General features: G+C 41.1%; 1 protein-coding gene across 2 annotated transcripts in view; it reads right to left on the minus strand.

Moving 5' to 3' along the window:
* The window catches only part of pmepa1 (prostate transmembrane protein, androgen induced 1), a 76,793-nt gene that overhangs the window by 11,582 nt on the left and 50,582 nt on the right, over positions 1 to 14,629 (minus strand). For both annotated transcript variants that reach the window (XM_041888794.2, XM_041888795.2), the window contains exon 2: positions 9,761 to 9,915. In XM_041888794.2, the coding sequence (XP_041744728.1) occupies positions 9,761 to 9,915 (155 nt within the window). The remainder of the gene's footprint in view (positions 1 to 9,760; positions 9,916 to 14,629) is intronic.

Below are 14,629 nucleotides of genomic sequence, written 5' to 3' on the forward strand. Positions count from 1 at the left end.
AAAAATTATACAGCTGCACCATCGAGAGCATCCTGACTGGTTGCATCACCGCCTGGTATGGCAACTGCTTGGCCTCCGACCGCAAGGCACTACAGAGGGTAGTGCGTACGGCCCAGTACATCACTGGGGCCAAGCTTCCCTGCCATCCAGGACCTCTATACCAGGCGGTGTCAGAGGAAGGCCCTCAAAATTGTCAAAGACTCCAGCCACCCTAGCCATAGACTGTTCTCTCTGCTACCGCACGGCAAGCGGTACCGGAGTGCCAAGTCTAGGTCCAAAAGACTTCTCAACAGCTTCTACCCCCAAGCCATAAGACTCCTGAACAGCTAATCATGGCTACCCGGACTATTTGCACTGCCCCCCCACCCCATCCTTTTTACGCTGCTGCTACTCTGTTAATTATTTATGCATAGTCACTTTAACTCTACCCACATGTACATATTACTTCAACTACCTCAACTAGCCGCCTGTATATATAGCCTCCCTACTGTTATTTTATTTTACTTCTGCTCTTTTTTTTCCACAACACCTTTTTTGTTGTTTTATTTTTACTTTTTTTGTTAAAAATAAATGCACTGTTGGTTAAGGGCTGTAAGTAAGCATTTCACTGTAATGTCTGCACCTGTTGTATTCGGCGCATGTGACCAATAAAATTTGATTTGATTTGATTTGATTTGTGATGATGACAGCTTTGCACACTCTTGGCATTCTCTTAACCATCTTCATGTGGTAGTCACCTGGACTGGATTTCAATTAACAGGTGTGCCTTGTTAAAAGTTAATTTGTGGAATTGATTTTCTTCTTAATGCGTTTGAGCCCATCAGTTGTGTTGTGACAAGGTGTGGAGGGAGGGGGGGTATACAGAAGACAGCCCTATTTGGTAAAAGACCAAGTCCATATCATGGCAAGAACAGCTCAAATAAGCAAAGAAACGACAGTCCATCATTACTTTAAGACATCAAGGTCAGTCTATTTGGAAAATGTCAAGAACTTTGAAAGTTTCTTCAAGTGCAGTAGCAAAAACCATCAAGCGCTATGATGAAATTGGCTCTCATGAGGACCAACACAGGAAAGGAAAACCCAGAGTTACCTCTGCTGCAGAGGATAAGTTCATTAGAGTTACCAGCCTCAGAAATTGCAGCCCAAATAAATGCTTCACAGGGTTTAAGTAACAGACACATCTCAACATCAACTGTTCAGAGGAGACTGGGTGAATCAGGCCTTCATGGTCGAATCACTGCAAAGAAACCACTACTAAAGGACACCAATAAGAAGAAGAGACTTGCTTGGGCCAAGAAACACGAGCAATGGACATTAGACCGGTGGAAATCTGTCCTTTGTTCTGATGAGTCCAAATGTAAGATTCTTGGTTCCAACCGCCATGTCATTGTGAGACGCAGAGTAGGTGAACAGATGATCTCCGCATGTGTGGTTCCCACCGTAAAGCATGGAGGAGGTGGTGTGATGGTGCTTTGCTGGTGACACTGTCAGTGATTTATTTAGAATTCAAGGCACACTTAACCAGCATGGCTTCCACAGCATTCTGCAGCGATACGCCATCCCATCAGGTTTGCGCTTAGTGGGACTATCATTTGTTTTTCAACAGGAAAATGACCCAAAACACACCTCCAGGCTATTTGACCAAGAAGGAGAGTGATGGAGTGCTGCATCAGATGACCTGGCCTCCACAATCACCCGACCACAACCCAATTGAGATGGTTTGGGATGAGTTGGACCACAGAGTGAAGGAAAAGCAGCCAATAAATGCTCAACATATGTGGGAACTCCTTCAAGACTGTTGGAAAAGCATTCCTCATGAAGCTGGTGGAGAGAATGCCAAGAGTGTGCAAAGCTGTCATCAAGGCAAAGGGTGGCTACTTTGAAGAATCTAAAATATATTTTGATTTGTTTAACACTTTTTTGGTTACTACATGATTCCATATGTGTTATTTCATAGTTTTGATGTCTTCACTATTATTCTACAATATAGAAAAATTAAGAAAAACCCTTGAATGAGAAGGTGTGTCCAAACTATTGACTGGTACTGTATATATATCTATGTATATATACACACTGTATATACAGTGCATTCGGAAAATATTCAGACCCCTTGACTTTTTTCACATTGTTACGTTACAGCCTTATTCTAAAATGGATTAAATTCATTTTTTCCCCCTCAATCTACACACAATACCCCATAATGACAAAGCGAAAACAGGTTCTTAGAAATCTTTTTACATGTATTAAAAATAAAAAACGTAAATACCTTATTTACATAAGTATTCAGACCCTTCGCTATGAGACTGGAAATTGAGCTCAAGTGCATCCTGTTTCCATTGATCATCCTTGAGATGTTTCTACAACTTGATTGCAGTCCACCTGTGGTAAACTCAATTGATTGGACATGATTTGGAAAGGCACACACCTGTCTATATAAGGTCACACAGTTGACAGTGCATGTCAGAGCAAAAACCAAGCCATGAGGTCGAAGGAATTGTCCGTAGAGCTCAGAGACAGGATTGTGTCGTGGCACAGGTCTGGAGGGTACGAACATATTTCTGCAGCATTTAAGGTCCCCAAGAACACAGTGGACACCATCATTCTTAAATGGAAGAAGTTTGGAACCACCAACTCTTCCTAGAGCTGGCCGCCCTGCCAAACTGAGCAATCGGGGAAGAAGGACCTTGGTCAGGGAGGTGACCAAGAACCAGATGGTCACTCTGACAGAGCTCCAGAGTTCCTCTGTGGAGATGGGAGAACCGTCCAGATGGACAATCATCTCTGCAGCACTCCACCAATCAGGCCTTTATGGTAGAGTGGCCAGACAGAAGCCACTCCTCAGTAAAAGGCACACGACAGCCCGCTTGGAGTTTGCCAAAAGGCACCTAAAGACTCTCAGACCATGAGAAACAAGATTCTCTGGTCTGATGAAACCAAGATTGAACTCTTTGCCCTGAATACCAAACGTCACGTCTGGAGGAAACCTTGCACCATCCCAACGGTGAAGCATGGGGGTGGTAGCATCATGCTGTGGGGACGTTTTTCAGCGGCAGGGACTGGGAGACTAGTCAGGATCGAGGGAAAGATTAATGGAGCAAAGTACAGATAGATCCTTGATGAAAACCTGCTCCAGAGTGCTCAGGACCTCCGACAAGGGCGAAGGTTCACCTTCCAACAGGACAACGACCCTAAGCACACAGCCAAGACAACGCAGGAGTGGCTTCGGGACAAGTCTCTGAATGTCCTTGAATGGCCCAGCCAGAGCCCGGCTTGAACCCCATCAAACATCTCTGGAGAGACCTGAAAAAAGCTGTGCAGCGACGCTCCCCATCCAGTCTGACACAGCTTGAGAGGATCTGCAGAGAAGAATGGGAGAAACTCCCCAAATACAGGTGTGCCAAGCTTGTAGCGTCATACCCAAGAAGACTCAAGGCTGTAATCGCTTCCAAAAGGTGCTTCAACAAAGTACTGAGTAAAGGGTCTGAATACTTTTTTTTGCTTTGTCACTATGGAGTATTTTGTGTAGATTGATGAGGGGAAAAAACTATTTAATTCATTTTAGAATAAGGCTGTAACGTAACAAAATGTGAACAAAGTCAAGAGGTCTGAATATTTTCCGAATGCACTGTACCCCATAATGACACAGTGAAAACATGTTTTTAGGGGCCTCCCGAGTGGCGCAGCAGTCAAAGGCACTGCATCGCAGTGCTCGAGGCGTCACTACAGACCCGGGTTTGATCCCGGGCTGTATCACAACCGGCCGGGATCGGGAGTCCCATAGGGCGGCGCACAATTGGCCCAGCGTCGTCCGGGTTAGGGGAGGGTTTGGCCGGGGGGGGGGGGCTTTACTTGGCTCATCGGGCTCAAGCGACTCCTTGTGGTGGGCACTGCGCCTGCAGGCTGACCTCGGTCGTCAGGTGAACAGTGTTTCCTCTGACACATTGGCTGGCTTCCGGGTTCAGCGGGAGGGTGTTAAGAAGTGCGGTTTGGCGGGTCATGTTTCGGAGGACGCATGACTCGACCTTCGCCTCCCGAGCCCATTGGGGAGTTGCAGCGATGAGACAAGATCGAAATTAGGGAGAAAAAGGGGGTATAATACAACAACAAAAATTTTTGCAAATTTATTGAAAATGAAATATAGAAATATCTCATTTACATAAGTATTCACACCCCTGAGTCAATACATGTTAGAATAATCTTTGGCAGCGATTACAGCTGTTAGTCTTTCTGGGTAATTTTGTAAGAGCTTTGCACACCTGGAGTGCACAATAAATATATATTTTTTTTTCTGGGGGGGGGGGGTAGGGGGGGTAGATCAGCTTTAATATTGCAGATAGATTGTAACTTCTATCAATGTAATTGTCTGCATCACCTCCAATCCCCCATATGTTTTTTGTTCTCGCATATACAGTGGTGTGAAAAAGTGTTTGCCCGCTTCCTGATTTCTTATTTGTTTGCATGTTTGTCACACTTAAATGTTTCAGATCATCAAACACATTTAAATATTAGTCAAAGATAACACAAGTAAACACAAAATGCAGTTTTGAAATGAAGGTTGTTATTATTAAGGGAAAACAAAATCCAAACCCACATGGCCCTGTGTAAAAAAGTGATTGCCCCCTAGAACCTAATAACTGGTTGGGCCACCCTTAGCAGCAACAGCTGCAATCAAGCGTTTGCGATAACTTGTAATGAGTCTTTTACAGCGCTGTGGAGGAATTTTGGCCCACTCATCTTTGCAGAATTGTTGTAATTCAGCCACATTGGAGGTTTTTTCGAGCATGAACTGCCTTTTTAAGGTCATGCCACAGCATCTCAATAGGATTCAGGTCAGGACTTTGACTAGGCCACTCCAAAGTCTTCATTTTGTTTTTCTTCAGCCATTCAGAGGTGGACTTGCTGGTGTGTTTTGGATCATTGTCCTGCTGCAGAACCCAAGTTCGCTTCAGCTTGAGGTCACGAACAGATGGCCGGACATTCTCCTTCAGGATTTTTTGGTAGACAGCAGAATTCATGGTTCCATTTTATCACAGCAAGTCTTCCAGGTCCTGAAGCAGCAAAACAGGCCCAGACCATCACACTACCACCACCATATTTTACTGTTGGTATGATGTTCTTTTTCTGAAATGCAGTGTTACTTTTACGGCAGATGTAATGGGACACACACCTTCCAAAAAGTTCAACTTTTGTCTCGTCAGTCCACAGAGTATTTTCCCAAAGGTCTTGGGGATCATCAAGATGTTTTCTGGCAAAAATGAGACGAGCCTTAATATTCTTTTTGCTCAGCATTGGTTTTCGTCTTGGAACTCTGCCATGCAGGCCATTTTTTCCCAGTCTCTTTCTTATGGTGGAGTCATGAACACTGACCTTAACTGAGACAATTTAGGCCTGCAGCTCTTTGGATGTTGTTGTGGGGTCTTTTGTGACCTCTTGGATGAGTCGTCGCTGCGCTCTTGGGGTAATTTTGGTCGGCCGGCCATTCCTGGGAAGGTTCACCACTGTTCCATGTTTTTCGCCATTTGTGGATAATGGCTCTCACTGTGGTTCGCTGGAGTCCCAAAGCTTTAGAAATGGCTTTATAACCTTTTCCAGACTGATGATCTCAATTACTTTCTTTCTCATTTGTTCCTGAATTTCTTTGGATCTCGGCATGATGTCTAGCTTTTGAGGATCTTTTGGTCTACTTCACTTTGTCAGGCAGGTCCTATTTAAGTGACTCCTTGATTGAGAACAGGTGTGGCAGTAATCAGGCCTGGCTGTGGCTAGAGGAATTGAACTCCGGTGTGATAAACCACAGTTGAGTTGTGTTATAACGGGGGGGCAAACACTTTTTCACACAGGGCCATGTAGGTTTGGATTTTGTATTCCCTTAATAATAACAACAACCTCATTTCAAAACTGCATTTTGTGTTTACTTGTGTTATCTTTGACTAATATTTAAATTTGTTTTATGATCTGAAACATTTAAGTGTGACAAACATGCAAACAAATAAGGACGGGGGCAAACACTTTCACACCACTGTGTGTGTGTGTGTGTGTGTGTGTATATATATATATATATATATATATATATATATATGTATGCATGTATGTATGTATGTACAGTGGGGAAAAAAAGTATTTAGTCAGCCACCAATTGTGCAAGTTCTCCCACTTAAAAAGATGAGAGAGGCCTGTAATTTTCATCATAGGTACACGTCAACTATGACAGACAAAGTGAGAGAAAAAAATCCAGAAAATCACATTGTAGGATTCTTTATGAATTTATTTGCAAATTATGGTGGAAAATAAGTATTTGGTCACCTACAAACAAGCAAGATTTCTGGCTCACACAGACCTGTAACTTCTTCTTTAAGAGGCTCCTCTGTCCTCCACTCGTTACCTGTATTAATGGCACCTGTTTGAACTTGTTATCATTATAAAAGACACCTGTCCACAACCTCAAACAGTCACACTCCAAACTCCACTATGGCCAAGACCAAAGAGCTGTCAAAGGACACCAGAAACAAAATTGTAGACCTGCACCAGGCTGGGAAGACTGCATCTGCAATAGGTAAGCAGCTTGGTTTGAAGAAATCAACTGTGGGAGCAATTTTTAGGAAATGGAAGACATACAAGACCACTGATAATCTCCCTCGATCTGGGGCTCCACGCAAGATCTCACCCCGTGGGGTCAAAATGATCACAAGAACGGTGAGCATAAATCCCAGAATCACACGGGGGGACCTAGTGAATGACCTGCAGAGAGCTGGGACCAAAGTAACAAAGCCTACCATCAGTAACACACTACGCCGCCAGGGACTCAAATCCTGCAGTGCCAGATGTGTCCCCCTGCTTAAGCCAGTACATGTCCAGGCCCGTCTGAAGTTTGCTAGAGTGCATTTGGATGATCCAGAAGAGGATTGGGAGAATGTCATATGGTCAGATGAAACCAAAATAGAACTTTTTGGTAAAAACTAAACTCGTCGTGTTTGGAGGACAAAGAATGCTGAGTTGCATCCAAAGAACACCATACCTACTGTGAAGCATGGGGGTGGAAACATCATGCTTTGGGGCTGTTTTTCTGCAAAGGGACCAGGACGACTGATCCTTGTAAAGGAAAGAATGAATGGGGCCATGTATCGTGAGATTTTGAGTGAAAACCTCCTTCCATCAGCAAGGGCATTGAAGATGAAACGTGGCTGGGTCTTTCAGCATGACAATGATCCCAAACACACCGCCCGGGCAACGTAGGAGTGGCTTCGTAAGAAGCATTTCAAGGTCCTTGAGTGGCCTAGCCAGTCTCCAGATCTCAACCCCATAGAAAATCTTTGGAGGGAGTTGAAAGTCCGTGTTGCCCAGTGACAGCCCCAAAACATCACTGCTCTAGAGGAGATCTGCATGGAGGAATGGGCCAAAATACCAGCAACAGTGTGTGAAAACATTGTGAAGACTTACAGAAAACGTTTGACCTGTGTCATTGCCAACAAAGGGTATATAACAAAGTATTGAGAAACTTTTGTTATTGACCAAATACTTATTTTCCACCATAATTTGCACACACATATACATATATCTATATATATACACACATACATATATATACATACACATATCCTTTTTTAAAAATATATTCGGAGTGCAGAATATTTGCACATTATTCTTTTTAAAATTCTTCAATCTCTGTCAAGTTGGTTGTTGATCATTGCTAGACAGCCATTTTCAAGTCTTGCCATAGATTTTCAAGCCAATTTAAGTCAAAGCTGTAACTAGGCCACTCAATGTTGTCTTGGTAAGCAACTTAAGTGTTTATATTTGGCCTTGTGTTTTAGGTTATTGTCCTGCTGAAAGGTTAATTTATCCCCCAGTGTATGTTGGAAAGCAGACTGACTATTCCATTTCTTTTTATCCTAAAAAGCTCCCTAGTCCTTGCCGATGACAAGCATACCCATAATATGATGCAGCCACCACCATGCTTGAAAATATGAAGAGTGGTACACAGTGATGTGTTCTGTTGGATTTGCCCCAAACATAACGTTTTGTATTCAGGACATTAAGTCAATTTCTTTGCCACATTTTTTGCAGTTTTACTTTAGTGCCTTATTGCAAACAGGATGCATGTTTTGGTATATTTTTATTTTGTACAGGCTTCCTTCTTTTCACACTGTCATTTAGGTTAGTATTGTAGAGTAACTACAATGTTGTTGATCAATCCTCCGTTTTTTCCTATCACAGCCAATAAACTCTGTAACTGTTTTAAAGTCACCATTGGCCTCATGGTGAAATCCCTGAGCGGTTTACTTCCTCTCCAGCAACTGAGTTAGGAAGGACGCCTGTATCTTTGTAGTGACTGGGTGTATTGATACACCATCCAAAGTGTAATTAATAACTTCCCCATGCTCAAAGGGATATTTAATGTCAACTTTTTGAATTTTTACCCATCTACCAATAGGTGCCCTTCATCCACAAAGACCCTCCCTGGTCTTTGTGGATGAATCTGTGTTTAAAATTCACTGCTCGACTGAGGGACCTTACAGATAATTGTGTGTGGGGTATAGAGATGAGGTAGTCATAAAAAAATAAATGTTAAACACTATTATTGCACTCAGAGCGTGTCTATGTAACTTATTATTTGACTTGTTGTGAAAATTCTTACTCCACTTATTTAGGATTGCCATAACAACCGGGTTGAATACTTATTGACTCAAGATATTTCTGTTTTAAAAAAACATAATTCCACTTTGACATTATGGGGTATTGTGTGTAGGCCAGTAACACAACATCTCAATTTAATCCATTTTAAATTCAGGCTGTAAGACAACAACATTTGGAAAAAGATAAGGGGAGTAAATACTTTCTGAAGGCACTGTATGTGATCTTTTCTGCATACTTTATATTTGGTTTTAGTCATTTAAAGATGCACTATGCAGAAATAGCTCTGCCATTTCCTGGTTGCAATTTTTTTAATAGTTCGCCTAATTTCAGTTTATGTGACAAAACAAGCAAGTATGGTGTAGAGAATCATTGTACCATCTAAACCGCTGTGATATTTATTTTCCATAACCAAAAATATTGTATTTTCAGCTGTTTGAAGCTGGTGTAGAAAACCAAAAGTAAAAGACGCAAAAACAAAACTTAAGGGGAAGCATAGAAATATCGCACACAGAACAGATCTACAGCTTCTTAGATTGGCTTTCAATGAGAATGACAGATCTATAACATACATTTCTATGTGAATTTGGTCAGGTCGCCCAAAAAGTGACATACTACATCTTTAAGTTTACACTGAAAGTGTTTTGTCCATCCGGGAAAAAAATTGCAATGCACCAAAATGCGATCCACCTGGATCCCTATCCCTGCCTCGACCCACAAGTGGGTCCCAACCCACAGTTTGGGAACCACTGGTCTAGGCTGCATACTGGTCTGTGTGGCGGCTGTCAAGTAAAGGATATTCCCTGGTCAGTGAGATATAATTATGAAGTACTTATTGGGGCAGTAAAATAGTCTACACCCTTGTCTGTGTGGAGGCTGTAAAGTATTCTGCACCCTGGTCTGTGTGGAGGCTGTAAAGTATTCTGCACCCTGGTCTGTGTGGAGGCTGTAAAGTATTCTGCACCCTGGTCTGTGTGGAGGCTGTAAAGTATTCTGCACCCTGGTCTGTGTGGAGGCTGTAAAGTATTCTGCACCCTGGTCTGTGTGGAGGCTGTAAAGTATTCTGCACCCTGGTCTGTGTGGAGGCTGTAAAGTAAAGTCTACGTCCTGGTCAGTGTAGAGTACTTACGGAGGCCAGTGGTAGGTGGCGCCTGCGGGCCTGGCTGTGCCTGGAGATGAAGGAGCGTGCAGACAGGCGGTAGTGGTTGAGCAGGCAGGTGATTACCACCACCATCACCATCATCACCACCACGATCACCAGGATCTGCACAAACTCCAACTGGGCTGGAGAGAGAAGAGCGAGAGGGAAGAGGTTAGAATTAGTGGAAGACTTTATGATTGTATCACCTAAGCTTCATCAACATATCATGTTTGGGAGCAGCAGAAACGATACTATGTATTGGACCTTTTAGTCTAGCTCCTGTTCTTATATTGGAGGTGGGTGAAACCCCCTTCATTCATAGAAAGTGGAAGAACCCAAGAGGACAGATAGGAGGATATGTACATAGTACAGATTATTGGGAAAGGGTGTTTGGGACATTTTGGGACATTTTGGGACCATGGTAATTGAAGGTCATGACAACTTAGTCCGATGTTACGAAAAGCAACTTGCACAGGCCTACAGTGCAATTGGAAAGTACTCAGACCCCTTGACTTTTTCCACATTTTGTTACGTTACAGCCTTATTCTAAAATGGATTAAATTGTTTTCCCCCCTCATCAATCTACACACAATACCCCATAATGACAAAGCAAAAACAGGTTGGAACAATTTTTTGCAAGTTTATATTAAAAACTCAAATATTACATTTACATAAGTATTCAGTATATATTTACTCTACTTTGTTGAAGCACCTTTGGCAGCGATTAAAGCCTCAAGTCTTCTTGGGTATGACGCTACAAGCTTGGAACACCGGTATTTGGGGAGTTTCTCCCATTCCTCTCTGCAGATCCTATCAAGCTCTGTCAGGTTGGATGGGGAGCATCACTGCACAGCTATTTTCAGGTCTCTCCAGAGATGCTCGATTGGGTTCAAGTCCGGGCTCTGGCTGGGCCACTCAAGAACATTCAGAGACATCCCGAAGCCACTCCTGCGTTGTATTGGCTGTGCGCTTAGGGTTGTTGTCCTGTTGGAAGGTGAACCTTCGACCACTTATATTTAGTTTTAGAGAAATGATTTGCCTTCTGTAAGTTTAAGAAAAATTTAGAATAATCTGTTTTTTCGCTTTGTCATTATGGGGTGTGTGTAGATTGATGAGATTATTATTATTTTTTAAATGCATTTTAGAATAAGGCTGTAAAGTAACAAAATGTGGAAAAGGTCAAGGGGTCTGAATACTTTCCGAATGCACTGTATGTTTGGTAACCCTTCATTTTACAGCCCAGTAATTACTAGACAATAACTAGTAACAAAAAGTAAATACATGGTAACTATTTGGTCCCAAACATACTTACTAGGTACCAAACAAGTAAGTACTACATACTTACTTAGTAAATACAAAGTAACAAAATGTAATTATATAGTAGTCCTCTTAAGTCCCAAAGGTTAGTATTGAGGATCTTATAAGTACAAGGTACTTATTATGTAAATACCTAGTAACAACATCTATGGTATATTGTATTTATTTATTTATTTATTTATTTATTTATTTCAATGTACTTACTATATACCTTCAAGTCAATCATCCTGTCTCTGGTAATAAATAAATACAAATAACCTAGTTATTTTTGTACTTACTTATAAGGTCCTCTATCCTTACCTTTGGGTAAAAGGGGACTACTATATAATTCAATGTAGTTATTTTTCATTTACTAATGTAGTACTTCCTTGCTTGGTTCCTAGTAAGTATGTTTGGGTAGAGCTGGGACGATAAAGCGAAAATTATCGACACCGACATTGCCCTCCTCCTACCGAAGGATTTTGCTTAGGTCGGTAATATTCCTGGATTTTGCTACACAATGTTCCTGACGATTTTTGGGTTCTAAAACCATTATTTGGTCAACAGTAATAGCCTATGCATTATGTTGATTCCTGCTATGAAAGTATCTGCCTGTCCCTGTTTCACTGTGGGCTGCCCTCTCCCCACTGTGTGCACGGAGGAGGGAGAGATGCATTCTGATAAGCACAAGCATATGACCGTTGCTCAAAATGCAATTGCAGGAAATATATGCTTTTTTAGTTACATAGAGGAGAGTCACAGATGTCTGTGAGTATATCATTTATTTCTCACCTCTCAATATTGAGTTCATGGCACCACTTTACAACCGGAGTAGGCTACGTAGTATGGTTTTGATGCGCCCGCAGAGCTGAGTGGAGCATGCCATTTGCACTGAATAGGCCTACATCAAGTAGCTTAGCCTAGCACTGGAAGGTTTTGTAGGACATTACATTTACTGATAGATTAATCAATTAGCATACATGGCTATATAGCAACAAGATCATATTTAGAGTTAGCAATCTACTAAGTGTTTTGAGTTCCCACTTCATCAGGTGGTGAATATGCCAATAGGCCCATACACAAAGATGTCGGCAAATTAATCTCTGAAGAGCCAAAAATAAATCTGATCATTCTGGATCCTATTTTGACAGGTTGCACATCAAAATATCAATGATGCATTCCCTGGATATGTTAGATGAAATAGCTTACTTTTTAAAACATAGCATACCATCTCAGTTGTCTTACTTGCCATAAAAATAAAAATAATCCTGCTGCTAATGGAAAGTAGGCCTAACTGTCCATACATTTTTAAAAATATTTCTTTGTATTTATCGTTAGAGCAAAATAGTTACATTTATCTCTATATAACTTTTTGTCCATATCGCCAAGCTATACATTTGGGACCAATATTGTGGAAATAATTTTGTAACAATTCATTAGTATTCGTAACTCAACTCTTAATGTAGGCACATATGATATCCTACTCAATAGAAAAGCCAAACAGGAACTATCTTATGTACAAAATCATCACGATAATATGCAAGACATCTCAAGTATTATAATAATATAATTATAATAATAATATGCCATTTAGCAGATGCTTTTATCCAAAGCGACTTACAGTCATGTGTGCATACATTTTTACGTATGGGTGGTCCCGGGGATCGAACCCACTACCCTGGCGTTACAAGCGCCATGCTCTACCAATTGAGCTACAGAGGACCACATTATGACAGGTATGATGTCATTGGTCTGACAACTTATACTGTCATCATGACTGGCTGCTTCCAGTGAAAAGTTTGTGATTTACTTCCTGTAAAATATCAACTTGAGTAAAACAGTGACATTTTGAACAACCGAATACATAACATTCTTATGACATGTTTGAATATTGACAGTGATTATCACCATAGCGCACCACGTGTGCGTGTGTGTAGTAAAATGAGTAGAGTTATTGGTCAGCTCAGAGGCTCTATTGATCCCGAGACGATGGGAGCTCTTTTCCCAGCAGAGTTCACAACAGTGTCGAGGTAGACAGAACAATCTTTGTTTGGAGACAGGGCAGGACAGTTTGACCTTCCCCTCCCCCCACGTGACCCTGGCAGACGGAGCACAAAAAACACACACACAGACCCAGAAGCAGACAGAGACATACAAATGCAGGCGCACACACACACACACACACACACACACACACACACACACACACTTTGTGTTCTTCTCACACTTCAACCGTCAGAGAGAGAGAGAAAGTTCACGGACAGCCCCACATAAAAAATCCAGCAGGGACTTTTGCCCCAAGCAACAACTCAAACCAAACACAGACAGTCTAACTGAGCAGAAAAGCAAAGCATAAGCTAACACAGTAGCCTCCTCCTTGAAACAACCTAAGGTAATTTCCATGTAAAAGCACCAACATATGAAATTCATAGGAGCATATCAGATTATGTGATAAATGAAAGTCTATATTTTTGGGAAATGATGGCATAGATATCAATTTCAACCATTATCCATCTTAAAAATTAGGCATAAGTAATGGCTTTGATTTCTGTTAAAACTGATTGAAAAAGCTTCTTAGAAAAAATCTACCAGAAAATAGGTATTACAAATACATCAAAACACAATAATGTTGAAGTAAAGACCCCTGCCAACTAATATCACCACTTATATTTAGTTTTGGATAAATGATTTGCCTTCTGTAAGTTTAAGAAACATTGCCTTGTGCCTTGTAATTCCGTTACCAAAAACCCACATACAGTGCCTTCAGAAAGTATTCATAACCCTTATTCCACATTGTTGTGTTACAGCTTGAATTCAAAATGGATTAAATTGAATTTTTTCCATCACCCATCTACACACAATACCCCATAATGACAAAGTAAAAACAAACAAAAAAAAATATATATATATATATATATAAATATATATATTTATTTGAAAATGAAATACAGAAATATCTCCTTAACATAAGTATTCCCACCCCTGAGTCAATACATGTTAGAATCACCTTTGGCAACGATTACAGCTGTGAGTTTTTCTGGGTAAATCTAGAAGAGCTTTGCACACCTGGATTGTACAATATTTTCACATTATTATTAAAACAATTCTTCAAGCTCTATCAAGTTGGTTGTTGATCATTGCAAGACCACCCTTTTCAAGTCTTGCCATAGATTTTCAAGCTGATTTAAGTCAATACACAAGGCCACTCGGGAACATTCAATGTTGTCTTGGGTATATTATCCAGTGTATAATTGGCCTTCTGTTTTAGGTTATTGTCCTGCTGAAAGGTGAATTTGTCTCCCAGTGTCTGTTGAAAGCAGACTGAACCAGGTTTTCCTCTAGGATTTCAGCTGTGCTTAGCTCTATTATTATATTTATTTTTATCCCAAAAAAACGTGCTTGTCCTTGCCGATGACAAGTATACCCATAATATGATGCAGCCACCACCATGCTTGAAAATATGAAGAGTGGTACCCTGTTGTGTTGGATTTACCTCCAAACATAACACTTTGTATTCAGGACATAAAGTTAATTTCTTTGCCACATTATTTGCAGTTTTAC

This window comes from Coregonus clupeaformis, chromosome 10 (assembly GCF_020615455.1).
Source record: "Coregonus clupeaformis isolate EN_2021a chromosome 10, ASM2061545v1, whole genome shotgun sequence".
Lineage (NCBI taxonomy): Eukaryota > Metazoa > Chordata > Actinopteri > Salmoniformes > Salmonidae > Coregonus > Coregonus clupeaformis.